General features: G+C 42.6%; 1 protein-coding gene and 1 long non-coding RNA gene across 2 annotated transcripts in view; one reads left to right on the top strand and one right to left on the bottom strand.

The window, feature by feature from the left end:
* The window catches only part of IFNAR2 (interferon alpha and beta receptor subunit 2), a gene marked incomplete at its 5' end in the record, with an annotated part of 35,515 nt that extends 14,641 nt beyond the window's left edge, over positions 1-20,874 (top strand). Inside the window, 6 exon segments of the mRNA NM_001009342.1 lie at positions 1,026-1,149; positions 2,720-2,892; positions 5,095-5,249; positions 6,653-6,821; positions 14,492-14,622; positions 19,491-20,874. Of these exon segments, the coding sequence (NP_001009342.1) occupies positions 1,026-1,149; positions 2,720-2,892; positions 5,095-5,249; positions 6,653-6,821; positions 14,492-14,622; positions 19,491-20,252 (1,514 nt within the window). The 3' untranslated portion in view covers positions 20,253-20,874.
* Positions 7,822-22,299, bottom strand: LOC132658299 (uncharacterized). Its single transcript, XR_009597716.1, has 2 exons — positions 22,205-22,299; positions 7,822-13,790 (listed from the first exon to the last, which is right to left on the bottom strand). It is a non-coding gene; the product is annotated as an uncharacterized LOC132658299 (long non-coding RNA).
* Between the last annotated feature and the right edge of the window lie 3 nt (positions 22,300-22,302).

Below are 22,302 nucleotides of genomic sequence, written 5' to 3'. Positions count from 1 at the left end.
CTGTTATCTGGTACCTGGTACCAGATAAGAGAAAATACATTTTTTAAAACTAAATTTCTTGTCTACATATAAACCTTCCCACAAAACTTCACTATGGGTTAAATATGTATCCAGCCTTGTGATGAGCACTAGGGGATGAAGACTGAGCAACCAAGAAGCAAAGGACCTAACCACGGGAAACTAAGATGCTCTTTGAAATTTTAACCATATAAGGCCGCGTTGACAAATGTAACTGTAAGGTTTCCTTTGCCACTGCCACACCCCAGCTGAGTTGCATAGCTCAACTTCTCAATTTCACAGTCTGTGGAATGGGTGTGTGAATCACATCTACTCCAGCATAGGCATGGGGATGAAATGCCTGGAAAGATCCAATCTGGGCACACATTCTTCACCTCCCCTCTGTGATGGGGAACAAGCGCAGTGGGAAATTCATAGGAAGGAAAGCTTGCCATGGGCTGAGCTATGTAGGGGGGACCAGAGGAGGGGTTGGATTGACTTGAGAGCATGAGGTGGCCCAGGATAACATGGATCATTTGATCCAAATTGCTGCTGTGAGCCTGTGATAATTGGGTGAGCCCAAATTCAGGTTTCCCTTGTAGCTCAGTCAGTAAAGAATCTGCCTGCAATGCAGGAGTCCCGGGTTTGATCCCTGGATTGGGAAGATCCCTTGGAGAAGGAAAGGGCAACCCACCCCAGTATTCTTGCCTGGAGAATCCCATGGACAGAGGAGCCTGGTGGGCTACAGTCTAAGGGGTTGCAAGAGTTGGACATGAATTAACCACTTAAACCCCTACCACCAAATTCTGTTTACATGGTGCTGAGTTCCTGTATATTACTTGTATTAGCTCATTTCTAGTGTTCAACAAAACCATTTCCTTTGGGTTTCTAAGATCCTGGTGCTCTCAGAGCGGCTTCTCTGCTAGAAGTTCAGATCCCAAGGGACAGTTTGAACCGTGGCCAAGATAACAACACTGGGTTCCAGATTTCAATCTTCTTTTTTTTTTTTTAACCTCTGTTCCCTTTAGATCTTTCAGATGAATCTTGCACTTTAAAGATGAGATTCCGAAATTTCCAGTCAATCTTATCATGGGAGTTAAAAAACCGTTCAATTGTACCAACTCACTATACATTATGGTACACAATCATGAGGTGGGTTTGACACTCTGTTTTTCTCTTGCTAATTACATCGTGTTTCTGTTATGCGGGGAGTGGGGAAGAGGTGACCTTCCTTGTGATAGAGCTTTTCTCTCTCTCCTCACTCAGCCCCTGTCAGTCTCAGTGTTTTATTCCGAGCTTTAAAAAATCCAAAACCAAAGACTCCTCCATTTTAAATTACACTGAATGCCCGAACACCCCAGAGTTATTTTTGACACACTTGTACCTAGAACCAAAGCCAATTTCTACAGTCAACGCCTCAGAGTCAAAATAATTATCGTCATTATTCACAGTCACTTCCCTAGTTCAGTAAGTCTGGGCATCGAAAGTGCTGCATCGTTCTAAGGACAGAAGTCCAAAGACCTGCTGACTGTATTGATGGGTTATGTTTACTCCTGTCTACTCAGGGAGGCACAAGGGACATCAGAAACCCACCTGGTCCCGACGAGGACAGGCCCAGGTCCAAAGTCTGGCTCGGTCGCTAACCAGCTATGGCCCTGGGCGCAGAGCTCAGCCTCCTCGTGCTGCTCCTCCGGCTCAAGGGTGGCTGCAGGGAGTCATGCCTCATGGACAGTGTCCTCTTCGGCCCTTTTATTCCCACATCCAACAATCACCCTCCTAAGCCTTACTTTGGTCCAGTTGCCCCACGGCGTGTCCTTAGTTGGCTGTCTGTCTTATTGCTCTTGCTGCTGCTATCTGACCTGCTGAAGGACCCCTGGTGGGCATCTCTTTGTTGGTGTTCAGTCGCTAGGTCATGTCTGACTCTGCCACCCTATGGATTGCCACATGCCAGGCTTTCCTGTCCTTCACCATCTTCCAGAGTTTGCTTAAGTCCTTGAAGTCCGGGATGCTATCCAACCATCTTATCCTCTGCCGCCCTCTTCTCCTTTAGCCCTCAATCTTTGCCAGCATCAGGGTCTTTTCCAACGAGTTGGCTCCTCACATCAGGTGACCAAAGTACTGGAGCTTAGGCCTTAGTCCTTTCAATGAATATTCAGGGTTGATTTCCTTTAGGATTGGGTTTCTCTTTGTTACCTACTAACGTTTCTCCCTGCCTTAGGCAGTCACGTGTATTATCCACCTGCCTTTCTGAAGCTCAAGAGAGCAGATGTCTGTGTTGGTCCCATATAGGCTAACTTAGGACCAGACCATGCCATCCTCAGCCTGAGAAAGAAGGGGTCTCAGGGAGGGGCAGTCATGATTGTCCTGCAGAATTGGAGAGATCTAGGGCCTCTGCCATGAACACCCAACATTTGCTGATTCAGTCACCCAGCAAATATTTACTGAGCACCTACCACGTGCCACGTAACACTCGAAACCCAGATCCCTGTTTTCTTGGGGCAGACATTCCAAAAGTAGGCAGAGGTCTCAGTCAGCAACAGCACAGCTGTGCTCCCATACAAAATAAAATGTTTAAAAAGAAATTTCAAAATTAAAAGAAAGAAAACCCACAGGGGACCTTTGAGCAGAGCCACACAGGAATATCCAAGTGGGGCTTCGGGTTCATGCACCCTCATCACATACAAGCTAATGTTTTCTTTGACCATCTCTTTGCCTTTCAAAGTAAACCAGAAGATATGAAGGTCGTCAAGGACTGTATAAACATCACAAGATCGTTTTGTGACCTAACAGACGTGTGGGTAAACAGGACGGACATGTACATCTCCCAAGTGGTTGGATACAGAGAGAACGCAGTGGTGGTCAGTTGTATGGGCTCTTTCTTCCTGGAGTCAGACAGTGAGTTTGTCTTATTATCTTCATCATCATCGCTAAGTTCATCGTTATTGCTTTGCCAGAAAGCAAGAAGTTCTGTAAAGGTGTTTTAGACACAGGGCTGGGTTCACCTCCCAGCCCTGCTACCTCCTATCTCTGTCACCCTGGAGTGGTTACTTGGCTTCTCTGAGCCTCCATTTTCTTCTCCAAAAACGTGGAATGATAACCTGTTCTTTGACGATAAGGGCTCTCTGTGCCTGTATAAGGCAGTCACTCAGGCAGTAGCAGCTGGTACGTTTTTCTGAAGCTATTATTCATTAAAGTATAGTTGATTTAGAACGCTGTGTTCACTTCTGATATATAGTAGCTGCTACTTTTTGCTTTGTTTCACAGCCTGACAGGAAGTGTACAACAGGGTTCAGAAAGGCCTGTGTCTGAGCTGTCATAACTTTGGGGGTCTGTGTTTTCCTTAATACTGCAGCCCCTCCCCAGATCAGATCCCAGTAGCTCTGGCATGTGTGAGCACCCAGGTGTGTGTGCACACGGGGCCCAGAGAGAGAAGCCTGGATCCCAGGAGTGGGCGTGCCCGCTCTTCCTTTCCCTACCACGGGAGGCGGCTCCTTCTGGCATTTGTGTTAACAGCTCCAGAGCAGCTGGCAGTGGCTCTCCGCCAGACTCCATCATGTCTCTGGTATCCTGATCTTGCAAAGGGCTTTGCAGGCAGCTCAGTGGTAAAGTGTCTGCCTGCCAAGCAAGAGACATGGGTTTGATCCCTGGCTTGGGAAGATCTCCTAGGGAAAGAAATGGCAGCCCACTCTCGTATTCTTGCCTGGAGAATCCCATGGGCAGAGGAGCCTGGTGGGCTACAGTCCATGGGGTTCCAAAGAATCAGACGTGCCTGAGTGACTCGGCAGCAAAAGGAGCCAAGTTACAGGCTGTGTGGGTGTGCACACACGCACATCTGTGCTTCGCAAAGTGATGATAGCTGAACCCCATGGAGCAAACTTGGATACTTAGGGATTCTCGGAATTGTGCAATTGCGTGTTTCTCGGAATTGCGGGATTGTGTGTTTGTGTACGTGTCCTCGTAGAAAAGAAAGAAAAGCCCAGCTTATAGAACATGGTACTCAGACTACTCAGATCTTTAAAGAATGTATATTAACACAGTTACGAGATATCTTTTTTCAAGACTCAAATGGTAAATATAAAAAGTAAGTAAATACCCAGACTTAGAAGAAATGCAGAGAATATAGCTTGACACAGTCTTTCTGAAGGTATTTGGTATGTGTTGAAAACCTTAACCTGGGCCTGCTCTAATCCCGAATTCCTCCAAAAATTTGTCCTAAAGAAATGATTACAGCCAAATGCAAAGACTGAGCTCTGTAATACTCACTGATATGCAGATTCCATTCAGAAGAATTAGAGCCAATCTAACTGTTTAAAAGAGTGAATCAATCTTTTGAAGACTGAGAAAAAAATCTTTGCCCTTTTTGGGCCATGTATGGTCTCTGTCACATAGCCTTAATTTGTTCACAACCCTTTCAAAAATAAAAACCATGCTCAAAAAAAAAAATAATAATAAAATAAAAACCATTCTCAACTTTCAGGCTGTGCAAAATCTAACCCACAGGCCCTAGTTTGCCAGCTCATAGGTAAACATGCATTTAATATGTTTATGAAATAAGTGAAAACATACGCCATGTAAAGCAGTATAAGAATGATTTGATTTTAGTTCAGGTGCATATGTACACTGGTTCAGCTTTTATATGTGTTTATGTATTTATCCACATACTGCATATGCAAGAGAGGATTGACTGCATTCAAAGACAATTGCCTGTCTGTATTTTCTGATATTTCTGCAATGGTTATATATTATTATTTTATTATTATTAGATGAGAAGTCATTTTCACTCTTATGTTTTGAATACAACCTGAAAATTGTGAAATACTGACTTGCACCCCAAAATCTGTCCTCCATTTCTTGTGCTAATAGTAAACTAATCACTTCACTTTTATTGTTCTCAGTTTTTCACCAATTTAAAATATATATATATATATATATATATATATACACACACACACATATATATATATAACCCATGCCTCGAGGGCCACAGGTAGTCAAAAGAGAGCTGTAAAGAGGTATGGTTGTTATCAGGAAAGTGGTTATCATTACAGTTATGCTATTTACTGATTACCGTTGGGGTTTATTTCATTTTCTAAACAGAGCCTTTGGACCCACCAAAGTTTGAGATTGTTGATTTTACAAACAACATCAGTGTGAATGTGAAATTTCGATTAGACAGTCCCAGGATACCAAGTGAAGAATTACAGTTTTACTTAGCATTTATCGAAGAGCATGCAGGGAACAGTGTTAAGAGGGTAAGTGGTCAAAACAGTTCTGACTTGGCAATGAACACATTGCTAAAAGAAACACCTGTAATGATTTGGACAATTAAAACTGAAGGGTCTGGGCGTCATTGCTGTTTGACTTCAGGAAAGACGTCTCCAGGTTCTCTGTAAACGGGAGTAGGGAGATGCTGTGATAGCTGGAAGGGGAAGTGGGGCCTATGGAGGGACTTTTTAGATGGAAGAAATGACAGCAGGTCCTTATGCAGAGGGAATGTTCCATGGTGGGAAGGGGAGTTGGGGAGGGGAGTGATGTTCTGGAGGAGATGAGAATGGGCAGACTCTCATGAGCATGGGAAGGGGTTGACCTTGGCTCTGAGCAGGAACTATCCATCTGAGTCATAGTTGGGGAGGCGGAGTCCACGGCCACCAAGGGTGAAGGAGCTTCCAGTGAAACAGGAAGCAAGCATTGCAGACTGCAGGTCACATGGTGACCACAAACGTCATGCCAGCTGTGGGACCCAGAGCCCTGGCGCCCAGCTACGCTTTTGCGGTTTCCCTTCAAGGCCAGAGCACTCCCACCAGGGCACTTCTGCTCCATCCTCCATGCATGACCTTTTAGTTTATTGGAGGGTGGGGTGAGAAAAAAAATTCCTCTTCCTTCCAAATAGAAACTTGCAGAAAAATATTATAGAATGCTGTATTTGAGCTGGTGGAAAGCTTCATTTATCAAACCATTGGTAAGAATGTACTTTGAAAACTATAAAACATTTTACAAAAGTTATTTTTCATGAAAGAACCTCTTCAGATGATCTCTTTAATTCCAAAATGGAACAGAAGTAGCCAGGGAAGAAGAGGCAAGGTGTTTTCAGGGGAAAGACAGGGAAATTAGACCTCAGCTTCAGTTCTGCCACAGATAAGCTGTGTGGCCTTGAGGAGGTTACTAAACCACTCTGAGCTATAGCTTCCTCATCTGGAGAACGGGAATAATGCCTACTTTGCAGACTTTTTTGATAATCAGATTAATATATATGAAAGCAGTTTCTGAAGTGTAGACTCATATCATTAATGAAGTAGGATAATCTTATTTTCTGATTTTTGCAAGGTGATCTTGAGTAACATCGCCTTATAAAAATGACGTCCTGGAGACCTTTATTCCTCATTGGGTCTTTTTCTCCTCATTTGTCAAAGGAAGTTGCTAGACTAGATTTCATGGTTTAAAGATGTGTGTGTTTATACATGTGCATGTAATCTTGAATAAATCATTTGCCTGAGTAACTTATAAATAACTTTTTCTTGCCAAGCCTATGATATTTCTATCTGTGTTTTTAAGATTTGAAGACCAATTCCCAAAGACTCTCTTGGGGCTTGCCTCTAAACGAAATTCTCCCTTAATGGCTTACTGACTTTTTTTTCTTTTTTGCACATTTTTACAGCATCAACCCCAAATAACTGGAAACATCACTGAAAATTTCAATTATGTCATCGACAAGTTAATTCCAAACACAAACTACTGTATATCTGTTTATTTTGAGCCTAAAGATCCAAGAAAAATAAACAGATCTCCCTTAAAATGTATCCTCTTTCGACCCAGACGAGAATCAGGTATGACAGTTTTTGAAAATTCGTGGTTTGCTTTTCCTCTGAGGGAAAACCTATTTAAAGAAAAGAGTCTGAAAATCATGAAGCACTAAAGATATTTCATCCAACAAGGTACATCACAGAGATGCCTTCTGTCGGTCAGTCTCTACCATGAGGTAGAGCTGCTTTTATGTTGCCATCCCATGGGGACAATCAGGTAACTTCCACTTCAGGAGGCTAAAGTGGAAATGATTTATTTCTGGAGCAGGATCGGGTTCAGTTCTGTGTGTCCTTGGTTTGGCCGTTATTCAAGTCAAGTGTTGGAGGAGGCTTGGTTCCTGAAGCAACTGCCTGGAGAGGTGCCAAAGGGTAGGACGACAGTCGCAGTGAGGTCCATAGACATGGCCTGGCTCCCCAGAAGGTTGGCTGTAACTCATGGATGAAAATGAAACTTGCCAGTGTGGATGAGCTGGTCACGGATGAAGGCTGAAAGCCCTTCTGTGGCCAAGGCGTCAAAACAGCATACAACCTCCTCCCCAAACCTTCCTTCAAGTGGACGAATTTGCAGGGAGGACAGTCAGCCTTAGGAACATCCACTGCTCATTATTTTCTCAGGAAGCCAACTGTTTTTCCCAGAGTGAAAATCTCCCCCAAAGAAGCCTGTCAGGGTCCAGCCCCAGTGGATCCAGGGTAATTTGAAGGGGGAACAGCGTGGCAAGAGAGATATATAGATTTAGAGAGAGATAAGGAAAGAGTTTGCAGTTAAGAGAATGGAGGAGAGAAAGAGGCTGTATTCCTTGGTTTACACAGAAAGCCAATAAAGCCCCGAGACAAGGGACTTGGACCGTCTATGTAGGGCCACAGGCACCCGCTTGAATAGCAGAGGGTGCCCCACCTTGGGCTCCCTCTCGCGTGGGTCTTGGAAGCCCAGGCAAATAAGTAGACATGGCTAGCCTCTATGCCCCAGATGGGAATCAGCCAGAAAATAGAGTAAGAAAGAAAAGAAGACACGGGGGAACCAGTCTTTTCAGGAACTTGCCCATCCTTTATTGTCCAGAAAAGCTTTTTATACTTTTGGTTGTACACAGAGATCAATGGATAATACAAAATTATGCAGGGTCAGCAGCCCTGACTCTTATCGAGACCAGGCTTTCTCTCTGCATACCTAGCTGTATACCCAAGTCTTAGGTGATTTACATCATCTTCTGGCCAGGAGGCCTATTAGCATTTTATGGCCCTTTTCTGATAAGGGTCTGTCAACCAGAAAACTTTTTTGCCTTAAAAGTGCCTTTCCAAAGCCTGGTGCCACTCTCAGAAAGCACTAATTAAGGTTGCATTCTTATATAGCAAGGACACAACAATTTATAACAAGGAAAGAGGAGTACAGTGGTTTATAACAAAGAGAAAGTTCATTAACTCAAAAGTCTAGTGTTGCTAACATCAAAACGACTATATTCCTTCTTCTATATCCAATTACATTGATTAATATCCTTCAAGTGCCTAAAAGATAAAGAATATGGAGGCATAGCAGTAGTCATTGACTCAACAATGAAAACTCATCACCAATATAATTTTTAGCTTTTTAGAAAAGGCTCTATATCTTTAAGATGCTTTAAGCTTCGTGCCTCTTGCAGTTGGGGGCTGTAAACAATCACAAGTTGCAAAAGTCTCTTAACTGTCAGGCAAGTTAGAGAGCCGTCAGAGGAGTTTGAGCTGAGACACTCCTTTTATATGAAGGAGACTGTTAACTGGAACTCTAAGTTAACTCTTTCCAAAGAAAGGTGGTCAGGGATAGCCCCCTGTTATGTCAGAAGAGTGGAAAGCACAGTACAATAAAGCAAGCAGACTCTGGTTTTGGGGGTAGATGCTCAGGAAAATCCAGGGGTACCCCTGAGGCCTGATCTCAGCCTTTGCTTTTTGCCAGGCCCCCTTCCTCATGACCTTTGCCATGGGCAGGATTCCCCATGCTGGCTCCCAGCAGAAGCCTTTCTGAGTTTCCCAACCCTAGTGAGAGTTTCTTTAGTGCTCTGATTTACCAGAGTCAAAATAAGATGAGCTTTAGAAGGGAGTGACTATAAGTGCAATGACTTCTTTGCAGATGAAGTGAACTCCACTAATGAGCAGCTGACATGTCAAGGTGCCTGGTGTTTGCTAGAACTCCAGGCAATGTGAGTTTATTCACCAGTGTCACTCAGAATCAAATGATACACAGATCAATTTTAAAGGAAAAACTACTTCACAGCTTTAACTTAAATCATGTTTATAATGTCAGTTACATATGGGCAAAACTTTGCCCATATTTAACTCAACATTCAAAAAACTAGGATCGTGGCATCCAGTCCCATCACTTCATGGTAAATAGATGGGGAAACAGTGGAAACAGTGACAGACTTCACTTTCTTGGGCTCCAAAATCACTGTGGATGGTGACTGTAGCCATGAAATTAAAAGATGCTTGCTCCTTGAAAGAAAAGCTATGACCAACCTAGCAGCCAACAGAGATCCGTATAGTCAAAGCTGTGGTTTCTCCAGTAGTCAAGCATGGATATGACAGTTGGACCATTAAGAAGACTGAGTGCTGAAGAATTGATGCTTTCAAATTATGGTGCTGGAGAAGACTCATGAGAGTCCCTTGGACAGCAAGGCGGTCAAACCAGTCAATCCTAAAGGAAATCAACCCTGAATATTCATCAGAAGGACTGATGCTGAAACGGAACAACAATCCTTTGGCCACCTGATTTGAAGAGCCAACTCACTGGAAAAGACCTTGATGCTAGGAAAGATTGAGGGAAAGAGAAGGGGACAATAGAGGATGAGATGGTTGGATGGCATCACCAACTAATTGGACGTAAGTTTGAGCAGACTCTGGGAGACAGTGAAGGACAGGGAAGTCTGGTGTGCCATAGTTCATGAGGTCGCAAAGAGTTGGACATGACTTAGCAACTGAACACGGAGGAGGCAATGGCACCCCACTCCAGTACTCATGCCTGGAAAATCCCTTGGATGGAGGAGCCTGGTGGGCTGCAGTCCATGGGGTCGCTAAGAGTCAGACACGACTGAGCGACTTCACTTTCACTTTTCACTTTCATGCATTGGAGAGGAAATGGCAACCCACTGCAGTGTTCTTGCCTGGAGAATCCCAGGGACGGGGGAGCCTGGTGGGCTGCCATCTATGGGGTCGCACAGAGTTGGACACGACTGAAACGACTTAGCAACAGCAACTGAACAAACCTAAAACTGCATATAGTCTCTTCATGCCTATGGCTCTATATAAAAATGTAAACCCAAACGGAATGAACATAATTTGTGTCCTAACACCAATTCCTGGTAGGGCAAAACAATAGGCTTCCTAAGAAAATAATGACCAGTGGGTGTTCATATCCGTTGACATGTGGAAAGTTCCCCTGGCAACCAACCCTGTGATGTAGAGGGTTGAAACTATCAGTCCCACCCCTTGACTTTTGGGGAGGGGAGAAGGGCTAGAGGTTGAAGTGACCACCAGTGGCCAAGAATATAACTGGTCATGTCTATATAACGAGTCCTCCTTAAAAACCACAAATGATGGGGTTTGGAGAACTTCCAAGTTGGTGAACATACTGAGATGCTGGGAGGGTGGCATGCCCAGAGACGGCACAGAAGTCCAAGCTCCATCCCCCATACCTGGCCCTGTGTATCTCTTCCTTCTGCCTGTTCCTGAGTTATAATCTTTTATAACATACCAGGAATCTAGGGAGTAAACTGTTTTCATGAGTTCTGTGAGCCATTCTAGCAAATCATCAAAGCTGATAGATAGCCCTGTGGGTTCTGCACTAACTCCTATCAGAAACGAGTCAAATCTCTAGACATCTAGTTGATGTTGAGATTTGGTGTTAGAACACAAATTATGTTTATTCATTTTGGGTTTCACATAAACCAAGTGAGGTTCAGAGGGGCTTGTTCTGAATAATGAAAAAAAGCTCCTTTCACTTTCTTTGCTCTTATTATTTAGGAATTTCTAAGGGTTTCAGAATTGAGCAAAAAGACCAAATATGTACTTCTTATTATAAATCAGAGTATCACAGCAATAAAAACTCAGATTAGAAATAGGACATGACGACGGTGGTTGGCTGAAACCCAGTCTGCCCTTAGGTGAACCTAAGCCTGACCAAAGGCACTGGAAGGTGACGTCCTTGCTCTGATGATTCAGTGTCTCCCCTGACTCTTCCCTGTTTCACCTGCTAAGAATGGTCATATGGCAACATGCTGGCCCGTCACTTCATGCTTCCTTGGTGCAAACACATCACTTTGTATATTTCAGCCTCTGTTCTTTTGTCATTACATGAGACAGTTAAGGTACAGGTGTGCCTCGCTATCCAAATGTTTCATGCCACAATTCTTGTCCGAAACTTCAGGAACCAAGTAGGTTCAGATCATGTGACCCCTCTCACTGTGTAAACTGGCCATGTGAGCCACTCTCAAGCAGCTAAACCCAGGGACCAGGTAGGTTTGGATGGTGGGGGGTTCTTGAAGGATGACCTAGAACCAGCGTTAAGTTGCTGGGATATCAGTGGTGAAACACTGATATCTTAAAACAGTATTGATAAAGGGGGATTTATTCCAGAGAAATGGAGAAATGCCTCCCTTTCATCAAATCTTAAACTAATCGGCTGACTTTTCTTCAGTAAGTTCCCCAGGGAAAGGTGTCCTCATCCATTTGACAAACGTTTACTGGGGCCCACTATGGTCCAGATACTCTTCTAGATACTCGGGATACAGCAGTGAATAAAACAGATAAAAATTCCTTAGTTTATAGAGCTTACATTGGGAGACAAAAAAACAAGATTCAAAAAAATAAAACATGTATTGTGTTAAGGGATGGTTAAGTATAATACTATAATACTCTGGAGAAAAATTAAGCAGAAAGGGCAGGGGAGGGGTAATGTCTGGTAAAGGATGGTCAGTTTAGTCAGTCAGTTCAGTCCAACTCTTTGCGACCCCATGAATCGAACCACGCCAGGCCTCCCTGTCCATCACCAACTCCCAGAGTTCACCCAAACCCATGTCCATCAAGTCAGTGATGTCGTCTCCTTCTCCTCCTGTCCCCAATCCCTCCCAGCATCAGAGTCTTTTCCAAGTCAACTTTTCCTGAGTCAACTCTTCGCATCAGGTGGCCAAAATACTGGAGTTTCAGCTTTAGCATCAGTCCTTCCAATGAACACCCAGGACTGATCTCCTTTAGGATGGACTGGTTGGATCTCCTTGCAGTCCAAGGGACTCTCAAGAGTCTTCTTCAACACCACAGTTCAAAAGCATCAATTCTTCAGTGCTCAGCTTTCTTCACAGTCCAACTCTCACATCCATAGGTGATCACTGGAAAAACCATAGCCTTATTAAGTTAAATAAGCAGGGTGACAATATACAGCCTTGACGTACTCCTTTTACTATTTGGAACCAGTCCTAACTGGTTCTAACCAGTTAGGTTAGCCCATGTCCAGTTCTAACTGCTGCTTCCTGACCTGCATATAGGTTTCTCAAGAGGCAAGTCAGGTGGTCTGGTATTTCCATCTCTTTCAGAATTTTCCACAGTTTATTGTGATCCACACAGTCAAAGGCTTTGGCATAGTCAATAAAGCAGAAATAGATGTTTTTCTGGAACTCTCTTGCTTTTTCCATGATCCAGCAGATGTTGGCAATTTGATCTCTGGTTCCTCTGCCTTTTCTAAAACCAGCTTAAACATCTGGTAGGTCTCTTTAATTTGAATATATATATATATATATAATGTGACTGCATTGCGTCTTAGTTGCAGTGCATAGTTGCCTCCTGGCATGTGGAATCTTCCCAGACCAGGGACTGAATCTACATCCCCTGCATGGCAAGGCAGATTCTTTACCACTGGACCACCAGGGAAGTCCCTTTTAAATAGGGTCTCTTTTAAATAGGCTGGTGTCATGTTTACATTCCCTGGAAGCAGAGCCAAAATAGAAATTCTCGTTCAAGTGACTCAGAGGGGTGGGACACATGGGTCAAGATCCCTTGACATCATATTGCTCCTCCATGTAGGTTCACAGAATCCTCTTCAGGAATGTAAGCTCTCTGCATGTGAGGATTTTGTATTATAAAGGTGTGCCTTTATGACTAGGTCTGATTCTATAACTAGGATTCTATGACACATCCTCATTCATTCCTTTTTCTCATTTTTGTTGGAATATAGTTGATTTGTAATATTACACAGCAAAGTGAATTGATGATACACATGTATATATACACTCTTTTTCAGATTCTTTCCCCATATAGGTCACTCCAGAGTACTGAGAAGTGTTCCCTGTGCATTATAGTAGGTCCTCATTATCTATCTACTTTATATATAGTAATGTGTATATGTCAATCCCAGGGTATCCCTCTCCCACTTCCCCCTTGGCAACCATAAGTTTTTTACACTTTGAATCTATTCTGTTCTGTGAATGAGTTTTATATGCACTATTTTTTTAGATTCCACATATAAGCGATATCATATATTTGTCTTTTTCTATATGACTGACTTCATGCAGTATGACAATCTCTAGGTCCATCTGTGTTGCTACAAATGACACTATTTCATTCTTTTTTATGGCTGGGGAATATTCCATTGTGTATATGCACCACAGTCTTCTTTATCCATTCCTCGGCGGATGGACATTTAGGTTGCCACCGTGCCCCGGCGATTGTAAATAATAAACATTGATGCATATATCTCTGTATACATGACCAGGAGTGGGACTGTTGGATCATGTAGTAGCTCTATTTCTAGTTTTGTAAGGAACCTCCATACTGTTCTCCACAAGTTTGTACCAGTCTGCATTCTCACCTACAGTGTAGGAGGGTTCCCTTCTCTCCACACCCTCTGCAGCATTTATTATTTGTAAATTTTCTTGATGACGGCCCATTCATTCTTGATGGGAACGAAAGGGGTTCATGAGTCTTCCTCCATCTAAGGGCTCAGATCTTCACCGAGTTTCTTTCTGTCCATTCTTTAACCTTTTAAAAGACATTAGAAAGATATGAGCCGTCTTTAATTGTTTTTCTCTTGTATTGTTTTGCTTGAGGCTGTGGTTATAGGATTAATATTAACAAACGCTTTTCTGGATATTAAAGACAGCCTTAATTCTATAAGTATTGATTTCTTCTCAGCCTAGTTGGACTTACAGGAAAAAGCTGTTTACATTCAGAAAATTGAAATTTTTGAAAAGTCATTTTGACAAGAAGCTAGAGGAGAACTCATAACCGGACAAAACAAGATCTACCACACCCCAGTTTGGGTTCTGGCATGGCCAGAGTCCAGCTTCCAAGTGACCCAATTGTCATCTTCAGACAAACTCCCTTTTGCAACTCCTTCTGGAGACCTGGCTAGTATGACTCAGAAACAGGTTTTGTTTTTTTTTTTTCTGATAATTTACATTTAAATGGTCATGTATGGCTAAACCGCCACATTATTGGACAATGCAGTCATAGAGCATAATTATCAACTGGAAGAAATTTTACTTCTAGAAACTGAATTTTAACATTTTTTTAAAATGTATACTTGGATTACTTTCCATTCTTTGATATTTAACAGTAGTTTTTCCAGCTTTTGCCCCCATAATAAACCCTTCCACCACCGGATTAATATACATTGTTCCCAACTGTAACTGTTCACTGGATTTACTTTTAAATAAAGCCATTTAATTTTTCATCTACAGAGTCATCAGAACCTGCTACAATAGGAGGAATACTTATTCTGTTTTTATTAGCTGCTGTCTGCATAAGCACTGTAATGATACTGAAACGGATTGGTTATATATGCTTAAGAAATGATTTCCCCGAAGCTTTGGTATGTATTTTTTTTTATTTCTACCTTTATTTTTCATTTTGACTTAAGAATTTTTATATACTTAAATATCTTCATAGAAGAAACCCCATTTTCTCAAAACATCAAGGTGTTGTATCACTCTGGGTTCTTTACCATTCCTATAAACCTATAGATTGCATTTTCTGCTTTCTTTTCATACTTTGTCCACATACGATTTTCCATCGTCACAGTGTTCCATTGTTATTAATGTCTCCTTTTTCCTTAATCATTTCTCAGCTGTCAGGCATTTGGATTGATTTCCTTTTCATTATTTCTTTTTCCTTTCATCTCTTTGGCCACTAGGAGTAACACAATGAACATTTTAATACAGGTTGTCTTTTTAGTTTGGATTACTTATGTGGAATATATACACAAAGTGAATATATCTTATATGAAAATATAAAGAACTAATTTATAATGCTAGTGTCAACATCACGGTGTACACCTTTCTCCAAAGCTTTGCCAACATTGATTAATCTTTTTTTTCTACTTTTATTCGTTTATCATAGTATAATGGTCCCCCAGGGGTCTCTTATTTGTGTTATTCGTAAGTGGAACCAGCCACTTTGTCTTGTGTTTTCTCTGTGTTTCATGAGGCATATTCTTCCTGCTCAGAATCTTTGGCACTCAACCGAGTCTAGGTATTGATTTTACATATTTCTAAAACCTCCTCACATGTTTTGATTCAACCACTTTGTCCATCATTTTTCATTTTCCCTATCCTGTCACTTTCCTTCTACATTAGAAGATATTCAGATATTTCCTTCTACATTAGAAGATATTCTATCCAATTATACAGAGTGAAGTAAGCCAGAAAGAAAAACACCAATACAGTATACTAACACATATATATGGAATTTAGGAAGATGGCAATGACGACCCTGTATGCAAGACAGGAAAAAAGACACAGATGTGTATAACGGACTTTTGGACTCAGAGGGAGAGGGAGAGGGTGGGATGATTTGGGAGAATGGGAATTCTAACATGTATACTATCATGTAAGAATTGAATCGCCAGTCCATGTCTGACGTAGGGTGCAGCCTGCTTGGGGCTGGTGCATGGGGATGACCCAGAGAGATGTTGTGGGGAGGGAGGTGGGAGGGGGGGTCATGTTTGGGAACGCATGTAAGAATTAAAGATTTTAAAATTTAAAAAATTAAAAATAAAATAAAATAAATAAATAAAAATAAAAAATTACAAAAAAAAAAGAAGATATTCTGTTTTAACTCATTCACCTTCTAATTTTTTAAATAGCCACAAATAAATATCTCTCTACAGGTGGTAAAAGTATAGTCTTTTTTTTTTATTCTTTTGTTTCTTTAAATGTTTTTAATTGAATTATAGTTTATTTTGCAATGCTGTGTTCAAGCATTCAGAAACTGATTCAGTTTAATAATATATATATAAAAGAATTTGAAAAAGAATATATATAATTTCTTTTTCAGATTCTTTTCCATTATAGCTTATTACAAGATATTGAATATAGTTCCCTGTGCTATACAATAAGTCCTTATTGTTTCCCTACTTTTATATAGTAATGAAAAAGTGAAAGTGTTAGTCGCTCAGTCATGTCTGACTCTTTGCGACCCCACGGACTGTAGCCCATCAGGATTCTCTAAGTTCATTTGTATCATTTTTTTTCAGATTCCACAAATAAGTGATAGTGTATGATATCTGTCTTTTCTCTGACTTAATATGTCTTTCTCCACTTAATATGATAGTCTCTAGGTCCATCCAAGTCTTTGCAAATGGCATTATTTCATTCTTTGTTATGACTGCTATTCTCTTCTTTTCCTTGTTCTTGTGTGTTGAGGTTGAGTTGGGGGATGGACTGTTTGGGAGGAGGGGTGCTTGTGGAGTTTTTAATTAGAATTAGTATTTGAACCTAGGTGGCATTTGGCTGTGGCTTATGAGAAGTAAATGGCTCTGTGTTGGATTTTATCCATACTGTGATCCCTGTCATGTTTTGTTTTTTTTTTTAATCTATCAGTATAACTTAACCTTTTGTAGCTTTAACAGTATATCTTTTTGAGTTTTTTATGTTAGTGTTCAGTTGCAGGCTTACGCTCAGCCTCCACTCCAACTCTTCCATTGGCCATGTATAGCTTTCGCTTTGAGCTCTTAGATAAATCCCGCTCCAACTGATGTTTCTCATGCAGCCTTGAGATACAAAACCCCCTAGCACTATACCCATCATGTCCTGGATGACTTTCTGCCTGAATTACCTAAACTCATTACTAACCCTTCTCCCAGGTCTCCTGGGTTTTTCCTGTCCTTAAAATGAGCCCAAATTATATGCCAGTTATATTTATACCAGTTATTATGTTATCTCCAAGTAACGAAAGCAAGCATTGTTACCTTGTGTCTGTCTGCTATTTCTCCAGTAAAAAGTGTTGCTCTGTGTTTAAGTACAAACTCTAGGAATAGTAAAACAGAACACCCTAGGTCTAGTATGCTTGTGTATGTATGTCTAAACAAGAACAGAAGTTAAAAATTTTTAACTGTCTTTTCTTTTTTCCTCCTCTCCCCCCCACCGCCTTCCACCTTCTCTTCTTTTCCTCCTCCTACGCCTTCTCTTTTGCATTTAACAAATATGTGTTGTATATTTACTGTATATCCACATGTGCTGGGTGCTGGGGATCTAGATGTGAATAAAACAAACAAAAAAGATGCCCTTATGGAGGTTAAAGTCTGAAAAATGGGGGGTAGAGACAATGATTATTATTAAATGATATGACTGGCTAAGTAAGAAATTCAGAATCTAGAGATGAAGTATTAGGACTAATAAGTTGAGCCACATTAGCCACTTATTTAGACTAATAAGTTTGTTACACACAAAGTAATCAACATAAAAACGCTGCTTTTTATACCCTAGCAACAGTCACTTAAAAATAAATATGTTTTTCTATAAGTTGCTTTTCAACATCCAAGAAATTGAGTGCACAAGTCATAACAAAAAACTGAATTTTCACAAACTCAACATACCCACATAAGTCACATCCAGATCAAGAAAGAAAACATGACCAACCCCCTCCAGAAGTCTCTCTTCCACCTCTCAGTCACTGCCCATGCCCAGGATAACCACTCTCTACACTCTTAACAGTGTAGATTAGTTTTACCTGGTTTTGAAATTAGAATCATATAGTTCAATGGAATCATGCAATTTAAGTGAAATCATACAGTTTTTAAAACATCATTACAATAGTAATAAAAAATATTTTTTTAAGTACTTAAGAAATCTAACAGAAGATGTCACACGCCCATTGTGGAGAAAATTATCAAACCTTGTTGAAAGGCATTAACAAAGATCTAGTCAAATGGGGAGCCCAGAGACAGACTCACATATGTGGAAACAAGGTTAGGCTTAGGGTTTTGTAGGAATTGCTGTGGGGAAAGGATTGAGGTCAGTAAATGCTACCCATGTGGGGAAAATGAAATCAAGTTCCTACCTCACACCATACACAAACATCAATTTCAGGCATAGTAAAGACTGTAATATGAACAGCAAAACTATTAAAAGTTTTAGAAGGGCACATAGGAATCATACTTAAAGGTAAGGTAGATTCAGCAGAAACCATGGAGAAAGAAAATTGATATACCTTCTTAAATTAAGATGGAAATTCTCTTTCCATTAAATGTCATCATAACAAGAGTAAAACGTTAAACCACAGACTAGGGGAAAGTCCATGCAGCATAAACAATCAACAAATAATTAGCATCTAGGTTATATAAGTGCTCAGTCACTCAGTCGTGTCCAACTCTTTGTGGCCCCACGGACTATAGCCTGCCAGGCTCCTTTGTCCATGGAATTTTCCTGGCAAGAATACTGGAGCAGGTTACCATTTCCTCCTCCAGGGCATCTTCCCAACCCAGGGATCGAACCCGCATCTCTTCTGTCTCCGGCACTGGCAGGCAGGTTCTTTACTACTAGGGCCCCCTGGGAAGCCCAAGGTTATACAAACAGCCCCTATAGATAAATAAGAAAAATGACGAAACAACCCAATAGAACAGTTCATCCTAAGGCTGCATCTGAATAGAGTCCGCGAAAAATAGGCTTGTCACATTGGGCAGCCTGAGCAAGACAACAGAAAGGAGAAGGATGCTAATGATGATTCACGGTCTGCAAAGGGAAGCTCGCGACCACCCTCCTCACCATGACCCCACTGTAGCCGGTCTCCTTAGGTCACCTCACCTGTTGTATCTGGGAGGTGCTGGGTTAGAGCAACCTCCAGTCTCTCTGTTCCTTCTCAGCTCTGACCCTTTAGGGGTCACCTGCATCTCTAAGGTCCTCCAGTCCAGGGAGCTCTGACCCCAGTTGGATCAGCTCCCTAGAATCTCTCCTTACTCACAGTTCCCTGACACCCATAAGAATGTCAGCAATCCGGAGGTGAAATCTATCCAGTTGAAATCTACCCATCTATCAAAACTATCGATCGATAGATTCCCCTAACAAGCAAGAAGCAGCAAGGGGACAGCAGTGGGAAGGAGTGGGCCAGTCTCTACTGCAGGCAGCCTCCTAGTTTGAAACCCAGCCTCCACCACTGAGTGTTCCCTGAAACTTGGGCAAGTTTCTTAATCTCTCTGCATTGTAATGTGGAGCAAGACTAGTAAGCCTACTTCATAGAGAAGTCGTGAGGATGAAATGAATTATAACGTGTAGTTTACTAAAAGCAGCACTCCACAAACAGTGTGTAACTGTCTGCTGTTTTTGTACTTACTGTCATCGTCTTCACGACCACCTTTCCCATCTCTGTGCAGTTAGTTAACTCTATTAAGTTTTATGATGTCAAAAAGAGAGAGAACAAACACTCAGGACTGATCATTCTCTCTCTCTTTTTTTTTTTTTTAAGAATTTTTATAAACTGTCAGTCTGGGTGTTTCCTGAGCTGCCTCCATTGGAAAAAATGGCTACCGTGGAAGTCATTCACATCACCAGGAAGAAGAAAGAGTGGAATTATAATTATGACGATGAAAGTGACATTGAAAACGAAGTAGCTCCCCGCGTAAATTCAGGCGGTTACACCAAGCACGGACTAACGGGCAGGCTGTGTCCAACTTCCACCACTGCAGCCAGCTTGGAGGACTGCAGCTTGGAGGACTGCAGCTTGGAGGACTGCAGCGACCCCAGTGCTGAGGAGCCGTACCTGCCTGAGCCCAAGAGGGACGCCGAGACCCCCGCGGCACCAGGGCCCGGCCCCTGGCAGTCGGAAGGCACAGGTGGGGGCTACCAGACGAGAGGGACTCTGTGGCAGGACCCCACTTCCGAGGAGGACAGTGACTCCACGGAGGGGTCTGAGGGCAGAATTGTCTTCAATGTGAATCTGAACTCTGTGTGTGTGAGAGCCCTTGAGGACGACAAGGACTCGGAAGTCACTCTAATGTCCCCATCTCCTCCAGAAGAGACAGCCGTGCTGGAGGAGGACCTCAGCGAGACAGAATCAAGCCTTTTGGTGGCCAGTGAAGAAGGGACACAGCTGCCCTTCACCGACCCCTCTATGGAGTGCCTGAGGCCCCAAGATGCTCTTTCTGATAAAAGTGACACTTCCGAGTCAGATGTTGACATGGGGGATGGGTATATAGTAAGACAGGTGAATCTGAAAAATTTTAATTAACTTGGACACACACTGCCTCCGGGCCTCACCCCCCACCCCCAGCACCTGCACTTGCTCCTTTGGGGGTCTCCGAGTATTCTCCCTGGGGAGGAGTAGGAGACTGGTGACATCATCTATGCAAATTCTCACTCTAGGGGGAGGGGAGGTGGGAAACAGAGTATTCTGCTATTATTCAGTGCATTGTTAACCTGTTCAAGGCAATTTGTCTTGATGGGAAAATGCCCTGCCTGTTCCCTTTCCTCTCACGGATGTCTAATGATTCTGCATCATGTTTCCCAGAGTAAAGAACAAAGTTCCCTGTGGTTTTCAGGCGATGTTCCGGGGCCGTGTAAGATTTCTGGGAAATTATTAAATCGGGTCAGTGTGGAGTAGGGAGAGAAAAGGAAGACATTCAGCAGGGTTCATAGCAGGAGCAGTCAGCAGTGGGTTTTTTTTTCCCCCACAGGCTTGAGGGAAGACCAGAAAAGCCACAGAAAAACAGAAGGGAGGGCGGGCAGTTAGAAAGCAAGGACATGCACGAGGAAACAGAAGCACATGCTCTGGGTTGGGATTGGAAAAAAGGAAGCCCCAACCAAGTCTGGGGCACACCTAGATAATATTGTGTCGCCTACACTCTTGAGAATTCAACTCTCAGCCCCTGGTCCAGCCCTCCTCAGTCTGAGTGAGGAAGACATACACAAACACACACACATAATTTTGGTGCCACATTTGCATAAGGGAGAGGGACAGGATCTGTGTCATATTTTAAGATATAATTTTGTACAGTGGTTGGTAAAAAATAAAACATACTTTTTAATATAAACTTGGAAATGTCTCCACACTTGTTTCTTCTTAGACAGGAGATATATGCAGCAGATGGGTAGTTCTGCTGGCATCTCTGGGTTACACAAAACTCCCTCTAACTACTTCGTGGCCTCTGGGAGCCAAAGGGACCTTCTGCCTCCCTGAGCTTGTGTTCCTGTGGAATGTTCTAGCCACAGAAGTCAGCCAGTGTCTTACATCACCTAGTACTTACCCTGCTCTGAGTTTTCCAACATCACCCTGCTGTTAAATAATGCTGTTAAATAAATAAATAAATAATAAATAAATAAATAAATAATGCTGTTAAATAAAGGAGGAAATTAAGCCTTTGTCAGCAGTCTTGTGAGAGAAACGATTCCGCTCAGTAAATAACTTGGTTCTCTGTTGCCGCTTATCCCTGGGGGGAGAGGGGACTTATGGTAAAGAAGATCCTCTCAAGCTAGATTTGCTAATGCAGTGCTTTGAAATCAGTTTATTTGCGGGGGAGAGGCGATCATAGAGACCACAACTGTTCACTAGAGAAAATTTGTATAGTAATGCTAACGCTGAAACTCCAGTACTTTGGCCACCTCATGCGAAGAGTTGACTCATTGGAAAAGACTCTGATGTTGGGAGGAATTGGGGGCAGGAGGAGAAGGGGACGACAGAGGATGAGATGGCTGGATGGCATCACGGACTCGATGAACGTGAGTCTGAGTGAACTCCGGGAGATGGTGATGGACAGGGAGGCCCGGCGTGCTGCGTTTCATGGGGTCGCAAAGAGTCGGACACGACTGAGCGACTGAACTGAACTGACCTGAAGAAAAACCATCACCACCCTTAATCCCACCATCCAGATATCAACTCTGGGTTGGCTCCGGATTAGTCTATCAGTCGTGTCCGACTCTTTTGAGACCCTACGGACTGCAGCCCCCCAGGCTCCTCTGTCCACGGAATTCTCTTTCCATGGGTGGGTGGCCATGCCCTTCGCCAAGGGGATCTTCCTGACCCAGGAAGCAAACCCGGGTCTCCTGCGTTGCAGGCAGATTCTTTCCTATCTGGAGTGTATTCATTCAACTTGAGGGCTCCTTTCAAAGCATGCGTCTAATGTAATCGGGGACACTGCATGTACAGTTTCGCACCCTGTTTTACTAACGGTGTTTTCCACTCACCCGCAGGCGAAAAGTCCCCTTTCACCTCTGTTTCTGCCACAGTCAAGCGGGTGACAGCAGCCCCTGGAGCAGGGTGCGAGGGGCGGGGCCCAGACGGG

The sequence above is a fragment of the Ovis aries genome, chromosome 1 (genome assembly GCF_016772045.2).
Source record: "Ovis aries strain OAR_USU_Benz2616 breed Rambouillet chromosome 1, ARS-UI_Ramb_v3.0, whole genome shotgun sequence".
Classification (NCBI taxonomy): Eukaryota; Metazoa; Chordata; class Mammalia; order Artiodactyla; family Bovidae; genus Ovis; species Ovis aries.
This window is presented reverse-complemented; position numbering and strand designations above follow the sequence as displayed.